The sequence below is a fragment of the Corythoichthys intestinalis genome, chromosome 11, assembly GCF_030265065.1.
Source record: "Corythoichthys intestinalis isolate RoL2023-P3 chromosome 11, ASM3026506v1, whole genome shotgun sequence".
NCBI lineage: Eukaryota > Metazoa > Chordata > Actinopteri > Syngnathiformes > Syngnathidae > Corythoichthys > Corythoichthys intestinalis.
Window position 1 is genome coordinate 55,197,009 of NC_080405.1, and position 12,402 is coordinate 55,209,410.

The following is a 12,402-nucleotide window of genomic DNA, read 5'->3' on the forward strand; positions in this document are numbered from 1 at the left end:
ACAATTCTGAATAAGATCTGGACAAGGATAGTGAATATTAGTAATAGACTTCTCTGACTACTCCCAGACTCAAAACTGCATATTTACTAAACCAATATTTAGTAAATTTGAATTAAAAGTCCTACATGTATACTTTGATGAGGTTACAGTTCTCATTTTTGTGGTACTGTAAATCCACAATTTTGAATAAATTCTGGTCAAGGTTGGTGAATATTAGTAATAGACCTCTCTGACAACTCCCATACTCAAAACTAACATTTTTACTGTCGTAAAATTTAGAAAATTTGAATAAAAGTACTATATGCATACTTTGATCAGGTTGCAGTTCTCATTTTTGTGGTACTGCAAATCCACAATTCTGAATAAATTCTGGACAAGGTTGGTGAGTATTAGTAGTGTACTTCTCTGACTACTCCCAGACTCAAACCTATGCATATTTACTAAACAAATATTTAGAAAATTTGAATTAAAAGTCCTACAGGCATACTTTGATCAGGTTGCAGTTCTCATTTTTGTGGTACTATAAAGCCACAATTCTGAATTATGTCAGGACAACGATGGTGAATATTAGTAGTGGACAGCAGCCGGCGACGGTACCAATCATAACTTCCTATATTCCAGGTTATCCTGCGTAATCAGCGACTGTTGGCAACCCTAGATGAAACTTGGACAAAAATGCTAGGACAAGTAGCATTTTGAAAAACATGAGTTTTGGAGCAAACGCTAGCTTTTGCATTGCATGCAAAGCTACCATCAATTACATTCAAAGTCAGAAAATGCTGTGTTGTCTTATTTTTTGCACCGTTTCTAAGGTGAGTACACAAAGGCAGAGTATTTACTAGCCATGACACAGTTGTGGGGTACTGTTGTCCAGCAACGTAAACCTCTGGGAATTCACCCACAGCCAAAGATTTAACCTCAGTAAAGGGCAATTGTAATTTATAGGAGGAAAAAATGTCATTTATTACCGTTTTATCGCTTGTTACTTTGCACAAAAACGTTGGTGACGTCACGTCATGAACAATGGATGATTTCAGTCTTTGTGAAGGACTGATCTTGAGCTTGGTCTTGCTTTTGTCCTGCAGCCAGATGATCAGATGAGCCTTTTTGCCGTCATGCTGTACGACTTCCAAGACAGAAAATTTATCCCACAGGACTACATAAGGGAAGACTTCATACAGGAAGTCAGAGATGTAGAGAACTACCTCATCAGGTAACTAGAGTTAACTTTGAATTACCTTGTGTTAAATTGTGCTATACGAATAAATTTGCCTTGCCTTAATTTGACATGTTTTCAGGTGTAAAACAAAGCTGGAAGCCTCACTGGCCAGATATAGAATAAAACATGACCTCTCATCCTTTGACTGCATCCTGCCCGAGATTGTGAAGGTGAAGCAGGAGCGAGCCAATAGGCTGCCGCTTTACGCGTGGGTCAACGCACTGACGAGCAGGTGAGTAAACGCGGCTCTTTTCAGACAGCAAGCAGACAACAATTATTAGCATTTATTGAACACACAAAAAACGTGTGATTTCGGAAAGGGAGACACAAAAAGGGTCCTTGAGAAAACCACGGTGAGAGGCAGACAAACGAAGAATAACAAGGCAACGATGCAGCTAGCAACGAAAGGATATATAAACTGTTAAATGGCAGCAAGTCAATATCTTGGCAAGCCGCCTAAGATCGGTTTAAAGACATTGCTGATGAGCTGAAATTGGATGCCGGTATGATATTAGGAATTTATCCCACAGCTCTGTAACCAAAGAATCTGACCAGCAGCAGAATGTGACAAAATCATGCTAGTTGTCATACTAGCATCGCTTGCTAGCTAGCACAGCTATTCTCCCACTCCAGCCCAACCGTTTCATCACCTCCAGCATTTATAAAACATGGTGCCCTCTGTAGGTCAAAACATGTAATAAATATTATAGATTTTTAAATCAATGGCAATATGTATGTGTTTGTAATAACATATTTTAGTAAAAGAACAATTGTGGCTTATTGGAACCTACAAGTCTTTAAGTCCGACAGGAGAAAAAAAGTCTTAAATAGAATTATTATGTGAATTAGAATCAAATTTTGTGAAGATTCAACTATATACAACAATTTAGCAAAGCGCAGATGACGAGAAATTAGTCTTTTAATCTGCCGGTTTGCCACGCCTGCCATTATAGGGCTCTAGCGTCCCCAACAGGTGGATGACGTCAGCGGAGTCACAATTTCATCTGATTTAGTATGCAGCCCATTGAGGGGGGAATTATTCAGAATGAGGAAAACGCGACGAAGAGAGCCGCAAAATGTCATTGTTTCAGTCTCTCTACTCCAATTTTTTACATTTACATTTTTAAGTATTTTTTCCCCAATGGCACGGTCATGACAAATAACAGTCTTGTGCTAAACAGAATATGAAATAATAAATATTCAGGACAACATGGCAAAATTACTCTATAATGGTCAAAACTGTCGACTTCAACTTTACTGTCGCACCTCCCGAACGACATTTTTATGCCACCTAAATCGGGCTTATGTCATTTCCCTTCCCTGGCTTGGGAGAATATAAACAAACCAAGAGGCGTGACAGCTAGCCGACACGCTAACCCGAACCGAGTGAAGTCTTCGAAGCGGAAAGTCACACATAACTAGCCCGGATGTTTTGACATGACGACTGGGTTGTCGATTGTCTTCGCCGATTGGCAAACCGCCCAGCGGAGAGCAATTTACAGCTCATTCGCCTGCTACTACGGACAGGAGAGCTCGCCGGGGAAGCAGCTGGACAATGACCGCCGAACAAACCGGCCGACGTCGGAGGAGCGTGTAGCTACCAAATGGTCAACACGAATACGGCAAAATAATGCTTTACTACACGGCGAAGACGTAAACAGCGAGAGTCATACGAGAGCGGCTGCAGTTGTTGTGCAGCCAACATGTGCAGCTAATGTGTATGAGGAGAGCTTTTTACATGCTCATCCATGATCAAACGTAAGTAGTCCTTTATTTAAAGAAAGTTTGTAGTGTTTACTTTGTAATCGCTGTATTCGTGGCTATTTTTAACTCAAAGTTGCAATTTCTGATCGGTCAGAAAATTTGACAGAACATCGGGCACATGAAGACAATCTGCCGGTCGTCGGCCAAGGAGACAAAGAGCATGTCAGCCACAAAATGCAAGCCACCTACAGTGGGGGAAATAAGTATTTAGTCAACCACTAATTGTGCAAGTTCTCCCTCTTGAAAATATTAGACAGGCCTGTAATTGTCAACATGAGTAAACCTCAACCATGAGAGACAGAATGTGGAAGAAAAACTAGAAACTCACTTTGTTTGATTTTTAAAGAATTGATTTGCAAATCATGGTGGAAAATAAGTATTTGGTTAATGCCAATACTTTGTTATGTGCCCTTTGTTGGCAATAACAGAGGCTAAACGTTTTCTGTAACTCTTGACAAGCTTTCCACACACTGTTGTTGGTATTTTGGCCCATTCCTCCATGCAGATCTCCTCTAGAGCAGTGATGTTTTGGGGCTGTCGTCGGGCAACACGGACTATCAACTCCCTCCACAGATTTTCTATGGGCCCAGCCACGTCTCATCTTCAATGCCCTTGCTGATGGAAGGAGATTTTCACTCCAAATCTCTCGATACATGGCCCCATCATTCTTTCCTTTACACAGATCAGTTGTCCTGGTCCCTTTGCAGAAAAACAGCCCCAAAGCATGATGTTTCCACCCCCATGCTTCACAGTGGATATGGTGTTCTACGGAAGCAATTCAGTATTCTTTCTCCTCCAAACACGAGAACCTGTATTTCTACCAAAAAGTTCTATTTTGGTTTCATTTGACCATAACTCCTTCTCCCAGTCCTCTTGTGGATCATCCAAATGCTCTCTAGCGAACTACAGACGGGCCTAGATGTATACTTTCTTCAGCAGGGGGACACGTCTGGCAGTGCAAGATTTGAGTCCTTAGCGGCGCATTGTGTTACTGATAGTAGCCTTTGTTACTGTGGTCCCAGCTCTCTGTAGGTCATTCACTAGGTCCCCCTGTGTGGTTCTGGGATTTTTGCTCACCGTTCTTGTTATCATTTTGACACCACGGGGTGAGATCTTGCGTGGAGCCCCAGATCGAGGGAGATTATCTTGTATGTCTTCCATTTTCTAATAATTGCTCCCACAGTTGATTTCTTTACACCAAGCGTTGTACCTATTGCAGATTCAGTCTTCCCAGCCAGGTGCAGGTCTACAATTTTGTCTCTGGTGTCCTTCGACAGCTCTTTGGTCTTGGCCATAGTGGAGTTTGGAGTGTGACTGATTGAGGTTGTGGACAGGTGTCTTTTATACCGATAATGAGTTAAAACAGGTGCCATTAGTGGAGCCTCGTTAGACCTCGTTAGAAGAAGTTAGACCTCTTTGACAGCCTGAAATCTTGCTTGTTTGTAGGCGACCAAATACTTATTTTCCACTCTAATTTAGAAATAAATTCTTTAAAAATCAAACAGTGTGATTTTCTGGGATTTTTTTTCCACATTCTGTCTCTCATGGTTGAGGTTTACCCATGTTGACAATTATAGGCCTCTCTAATCTTTTCAAGTAGGAGAACTTGCACAATTGGTGGTTGACTAAATACTTATTTGCCCCACTGTACATATTAAAATGATCCCAGTATTTGACATAATACAAAACACAATGGTTACTCACTTCCTCGTAAGTCCCATGGTCCCACAGTAGTAGGGCTTGTTTTGGCCAATATCCACCGGTCAATGGGAACCTTTTGAAACCCCAAAAAGGTGCACACGCCTCTCCCTCGTACAGCAAGATTTTTCTGCAGCCGGTTGGCCGGCGTGATGCCAAACATAAATGTATTAATCCGCAAAATCAGCTGAATCCTTAGTCCTTCTCATACACTTTCTCAACTCAAGACTGTTGCCGGAAGTCACTCATTTTCATGGCGCGGGATTAAAAAAACTAAATAAATGTAGCGATCGCTTCCACACACATCCAAGCGGTCCATATAATTCAGGAACATAAAATACTGCGTTAATTATGAAATAAACATGCTTTTTCGTGTCACAGGCCCTTTAAGCTACGTTCAAATTTCGCGCCGCAAAACATGAACGTTTGTTCATTCGCTCCTACCAATCAAAAGGAAAAAGGTGGAGGCGGAGTCTACTTATGTTTTATTGCCCAAGTACCCAGCTGACACCCAATTAAACTGCGTATGTGTGGATGAGCGTGTACACTTGTGCTACATTGTACAACGGCGTCTTCTGGACAGGCTTGATTCACTCAGGTGTAAATCGTGCCACTGGGGACAGATTCAATCAGCGACTACCCACAGCCATCGGAAAAGGTCGCACCTGGGACGCGTGCCAAAAAAGTGTGTGTGTGTGTCTTCATATTTTCGACAGCGCATGAGACACTTTGTAAAGGCCAAGTAGTATTTTTTATCTTATGTATGAGATTTGGAAGACAATTTAAGCACCGCCATTTGTAAAAAACTGACCAGTTTTAAGAAAAAAAGCAGGTCGTATAATTTCATTCGCCCTGCTCCACCATCAACAGTACACTTTTTATGAGGTGTTTTATTCGTCATGAGCCAGCCTCACAGATACTCAGACACCTGAAAACATTTCAAAAATGTTACTGAGTAAACCCAACCGTCTATTTATTTTCTTTGCATTTTATTCGAGTTGCATCCGTTCGTTCATTCGCCGCCGACCTCGCACTTCAAATGGATCGGACGTCTAGCGCCATCAATGGCAGACAGTGAAATAAGCAGTGTTTGACCTGTCACTGTAACACTGAAATAAGTACAGAATATATTATTGCAACATTCTTGAAAACAAATTAACTAACTCTGAACTGCTCGCCATTGATTATGGAGGACCAGGAGTGCAAAAAAACAAAAATGAATAAATTGTTAAATGTGTCATTAAATTGCTTCTCTTTCAATATTCATTTATTTTCCATGTTATTTATTTATTTCAATTTATATTTATTTCAATGTTTATTTATATATTTCACTTTTTATTTATTTGTTTCAATTGATATTCATTTATTCCTATTTTATTTTAATTTTTTCAATGTTTGATTCCATTTTTATTTACTTATTTCATCATTATTTATTTATTTTTATGTATTTACATTTTATTTATTTCAATTTATATTCATTCATTTCGATTTTTATTCAGTTATTTCAACATTTAACTCAGTTTTTATTTATTTCAACAATTATTTATTTGTTATTTATTTATTTTTTTCAAAATTTATTTTGTTTCAATTGATAATTCATTTATTTCAATTTTTATTTAATTATTTCAACATTTTCATGTATTTATTTCAACAATTATTTATTTATTCCGATATTCATTTATTTATTTCAACATTTATTTATTGATTTCCATTTTTGTCTATTTATTACAATTTTTTATTTATTTCCATTTATATTCATTTATTTCAATTTTTATTTATATCAACATTTATTTATTTTCAATATATATTTATTTACTTCAACATTTATTTTATTTCACTTTACATTCATTTATTTCCATTTTTATTTATTTCCATTTTTCATTTAATTATTTCAACATTTTTATGTATTTATTTCAACAATTATTTATTTATTCTAATATATATTTCTTTATTTCAACATTTATTTATCGATTTCCATTTTTGTGTATTTTTTTTTACAATTTAAAAAAAAAATTATTTCCATTTATGTTCATTTATTTCAATTTGTATTTATTTCAACATTTATTCATTTCCAATATATATTTATTTCAAAATGTATTTATTTATTTCACTTTTTATTTATTTATTTCAATTTATATTCATTTAGTTCGCTTTTTATTTATTTCAATTTTTGTTTACTTATTTCATCATTTAATTCCATTTTTATTTATTTATTTCAACATTTACGTATTTATTTATTCCAATATATATTTATAATATATTTATTTGTTTCAGTTTTTATATTTATTTATTTCATTATTTAATTATTTCAGCGTTTGTTTATTTCACTTTTTTTTTTTGTTTTATTTCATTCTTGCACTCTTGTTCCCCTTGTACCGCATGAAATAATTGTATCTGTCATCTGTCAGAGGTGTGTGTTTTATAGTGGGCAGGGGCGGCTTTAAACCACTCATCAGTGATTAGGCACAAACCTGACCTAAATAGTTTGGTAAAAATTGGTTTCAATTTCTCTTTAAGTCTACTTAGGCAGAGGGTTCACTTACTTATATTTCCCCTGACTGTCATTGTTTGCATGCTATCCTCATTAAAATATGAAAACTTGTAAATATTTGGGTGGTTTTAGTTAAAGCTTACACTGTTTTTACATCGGTGTGATTTTGACAAAGCTCAGATCACATTTGATGGTGATTTTATGCAGGAATATGAGAAAGTCCAAAAGGTTCAGATATTTTTTCATACCACTGTATTATGGATGATTTCTTTGAAATACGCAGAAAATGTCGTCCGTTACTGGAACGAGACACCTACAGTATAATTCCCTTCCAGTCTGGATGAAGTCCAAAGCGCACTGACGAGCTTGGGCCTTTCACGAGTGAATTCGGTCAGGCAGTTGGAGGGGCAGACCTTCTGCCAGGATCCCCACTGTGAGGACGTGCTGGTATTCCCCGCCCGGATGAAAGCAAAACTGGATGGCACCGAGCTGCTTAGCGAGCGCAAGCTCATCGTGCAGGTTCAACGCACACGCAAGCAAATACACACTGCAGCCTGGCATCTGTGTCCCCCGATATTTATGGTTTATGTCTGAAACTGATTACGAGGCGGCACGCCATCACTCACGCCCAACGAGATGAGTTTCACCCGGAAACTACTGCCATATTTCACATCACTTCCTCGCATCGTATCATGCTTCAATTTGAGCCATGACAAACTGCCTGCCGTCCACATTTATTTTCACCGTTTTACATAATTATCACGTTTTTACATGATAAATATTACATTTTTACATGATAGTATCACGGTTTTACATGATAGTTTTGCAATTTTTTCATGATTTTAGCCTGTAAAAATGTGAAATTGATCACTTTGAAACACTGAAAGCGGAAACTCTGCGATATCACGTCTTAACATGATTATCATCACACTCTTACTTTAAATTATCATGTGAAAATGTGATAACTGTCATGTAAAATGTGATACTATCATAGGCGGAGTTTGACTTTTGGGGCGGGGGGGCACAACATTTTGATAACCCCAAAACGCAGTGTCAGCAATAAAATTAACTTACAAGAATATCTATAACAGTAAGTTGTCAATGAGCGTTTTTTTTCCCCATCATTATTGAGGGGACTTCTAAATCAGGCTGCTTAGGCCATACTTTTCGCCAAGATCGTCATAAATTTGGTACGCCCGCCGGAGTCGTGCCAATGTAGTTACCTCAGTCAAAAATTGTATCCCCTGGGATAGTTTCTTCCAAAAAAAAAGTTGCATCAATGAAAATATCTATATATTTTCAACCAAAAAAAGTCGCTTCAATCAAAAAAAAAAAAAAAGTGTTTGAATGCAAAAATAAATTTGAAACTCAAAAAACCTAAAAAATGCACGTGAAAGCTAATTTTCTTTTGATTCATTTTTCTTTTTTTTCTTTTTTTTTTTTTTGTGTATTGAAGTCAAGTTTTTTTTTTTTTTTTTTTTTAATTGAAGTAATGTTGATTTGTGTTAGGGTAGAATTTTTGCCAGAAAAGCTCCTTTTATGCCAGGCGGCCGCTAGCCTCATTTGCTACCATAGTAGCATGGTACTTTGTCAATATACATAAAATAAACGCTAACGGCATGTTTTTTTTTGTGTTTTTTTTTTTGCTTTTAACCAAAAATCAAGACTGTTTTACGTCCATATCTATGAGAAATTTGGGGATTTAAGCATTTATTCGCAAGAATTTTGGCAAGAAAAGCTCTATTTACGTCTGGCGGCCGCTGGCCTCATTCACTACAACCATATAACTTACTATACAACTGTATAAGGACAAAAAAGGGCTATTCTATTCTATTAAATAACAAATTGTGATTTGCATATAAAATTTATTAATAATCTATTTATAAAGGATTTATAATGTATTCTGCATGTTTTCCTCCAGTATTAAGTTTCTGGTGTGAAAATTGAGTGATTTATTAGCTGTTGGAAAAAAATTAAGTTGCTATTTTGGTCAAAAACTTATATGATATGTTAAATATTGCCATTGTACAGAGCCCCCCGGGTGCCAGGGTGGAAAAAAAAATCATAGCTAATCTGTACCCTCAGTTTAGTAATCTGTGGGTACAGTTTACTAATCTGTACCCACAGTTTACTAATCTGTACCCACAGATTACTAATCTGAACCCACAGTTTAGCAATGACCCGGAAACAGTAGTCACCAATGTTTGGCGGGGACTCCAAACGCCGAGGGACCGACCGAGCAAGCACCTGCATGTGCAAAGTTTAGTAATCTGTGGGTACAGTTTACTAATCTGTACCCACAGTTTACTAATCTGTACCCACAGATTACTAAACTGTACCCACAGTTTACTAATCTGTACCCACAGTTTAGCAATGACCCGGAAACAGTAGTCACCAATGTTTGGCGGGGACTCCAAACGCCGAGGGACCGACCGAGCAAGCACTTGCACGTTTTGCCCTTAGCGGACAAAGGGGTTTTAAAAGGTAACCATTGCACGTTTTATTTTGGTAGCCGTCTAAAATTCACACACACAAAATTCACAGCACAGAAAATGTGCAAACACAACATGCCATATTGATTGATGACACCTGAAAGTGACATTTTAGACGCCTACCAAAGAAAATGAGCAATAGTTACCCTCTAAAACCCCTCTGTTCGCCGAGGGCAAAACGTGCAAATGCTTGCTCGGTCGGTCCCTCTGCGTTTGGAGTCCCCGCCAAACATTGGTGACTACTGTTTCCAGGTCATTGCTAAACTGTGGGTACAGATTAGTAAACTGTGGGTACAGTTTAGTAATCTGTAGGTACAGATTAGTAAACTGTACCCACAGATTAGTAAACTGTGGGTACAGATTAGCTATGATTTTGTTTTTCTACCCTGGCACCCGGGCAACAAGTTGCTTCAAAAAAATATAGATTATAAATATACACAGTGGGGAGAACAAGTATTTGATACACTGCCAATGGGAAAACCCATTGGCAGTGTATGAAATAGTTGTTCTCCCCACTGTATATATAAATATAGAAGAAAATCACTTCAATAAAAAAAAAATGTCAATCATAGAAAAAGTTTTTGAATGCGAAAAAAAATTTTGAGATTGAAAAATTTGCATTCGAACACTTAATTTTTCATTGAAAAAGTTTTCTTTGATTGAAACAATCCTTTTTGTGTTTGGGCCATATTATGATTAGGACATTTGTGTCTAAATCATTCAATCCCCCAAAATGTTGCTTCAATCAAAAAAAAAAAAAAAAATTTCAATCAAAGAAAAAAATCATTTTTAAAAATATTTTTTCTCTAATATACTGTATTTATATATTTTTTTAAATTACATGCAAAGCAAATGACTGTGTAAGTTGCTCGAAAATAATTTCGACCCATTATAAAAAATTTTTTTTGTTCATTTCATCATTTTTGTTGCAGTTTTATTGCTTTACAACTTATGTATATATAGGAGTGTCAAATACATGCAATGACACTTTTTGGCCACCAGGGGGGCCTGGCCCCCCATTAAAATCTGCTTATGGATACTCTCATGTAAAAACGTGATAATTATCATGTAAAAACGTGAGAATTGATAAAATTAAAACCCTGAAAAGAGGAAACAGTCTATGTTATCATGTTTTTAACATGAGTATGATCACGTTTTTACAGGATAATTTCATGTAAAAAAGTGAAAACTATCATGTAAAAACATAATAACTGTCATGTAAAACGTAATACTATCATGTAAAACGTGATAAATGTCAACGGTATGTTTTTTAAATGACATCATATTTTTACATGATAGTTAATCACGTTTTTACATGATCATTATCACACTCTTACTTTAAATTATGTGATAACTGCCATGTAAAATGTGATACTCTCATGTAAAAATGTGATAATGATCATGTAAAAACGTGATAATTATCATGTAAAAACGTGAAAATTGATCAATTTAAAACCCTGAAAAGAGGAAACAGTCTACGTTATCATGTTTTAACATGATTATCATCAGGTTTTAAATGATAATTTCATGTAAAAACATGAAAACTATCATGTAAAAACATAATAACTCTCATGTAAAACGTGATACTATCATGTAAAAATGTGATGTCATTTAAAAAACATACCGTTGACATTTATCACGTTTTTACATGATAGTTAATCATGTTTTTACATGATAATTATAACATATTATCATGTAAAAACGTGATCATAATTGGCAAACTGTCTATTTTTCCATGATAGTTTTCACTTTTTGCATGATTGTATCATGTTATTAATAGGTGTTAAAATTATGTAAAATGTGAAAATGATCATGTAAAACGTGAAAATTGATCACTTTGAGACAGTGAAAGCGGAAACTATCTGCGAAATCATGTTTTAACATGATTATCATCCCTTTTTTACATGATAATTTCATGTAAAAACATGAAGACTATCATGCAAAAATGTGATAACTGTCATATATAACGTTATAATTATCATGTAAAAACGTCAAAATTGATCAACTGAAAACCCTGAAAAGAGGAAAAAGTCTGCGTTATGATGTTTTTAACATGATTATCATCACGTTTTCACATGATATTTTCATGTAAAAACGTGAAAACTATCATGTAAAATGTGATATTATCATGTAAAAATGTGATAATTATGTAAAAAAGATTCTCTGAAAAATTGAAATAGGAAACTGCCTGTGGTATCACGTTTTTATATGATGTCAAAGGATTAAAATTTTTAATCGAGTTCATTATAGCTTAAAAATTAATTAATCGTAATTAATCGCAATTCAAACCATCTCTAAAATAAGCCATATTTTGCTGTAAATTATTGTTGGAATGGACAGATAAGACACAAGACAGATATATACATTCAACATATGGTCCATAAGTACTGTATTAGTTTATTAAAACAATAAATCAACAAGATGGCATTAACATTATTAACATTCTGTTAAAGCGATCCATGGATAGAAAGACTTTTAGTTCTTAAAAGATAAATGTTAGTACAAGTTATAGAAATTTTATATTAAAACAAAATTTGTAAAATTTTCAATCAAAAATAAAGTAGTAGCCCGCCATTGTTGATGTCAATAATTACACAATGCTTGGATGCGACCCATGAGGTCGCATCCAAGCACCAGCAGAGGGCGACAAAACTCCAAAAAACACAAGTAACAAGTGGAGATTACACTGTACCAGTGTTTCCCACAGGATTTTAGGAGACTGTGGTGGGAGGGTCTCT

General features: G+C 35.8%; 1 protein-coding gene across 1 annotated transcript in view; it reads left to right on the forward strand.

Moving 5' to 3' along the window:
• The window catches only part of LOC130923742 (putative methyltransferase NSUN7), a 53,171-nt gene that overhangs the window by 10,085 nt on the left and 30,684 nt on the right, over positions 1-12,402 (forward strand). The window contains exons 3-5 of the mRNA XM_057849669.1: positions 1,086-1,213; positions 1,299-1,451; positions 7,508-7,691. Of these exons, the coding sequence (XP_057705652.1) occupies positions 1,086-1,213; positions 1,299-1,451; positions 7,508-7,691 (465 nt within the window). The remainder of the gene's footprint in view (positions 1-1,085; positions 1,214-1,298; positions 1,452-7,507; positions 7,692-12,402) is intronic.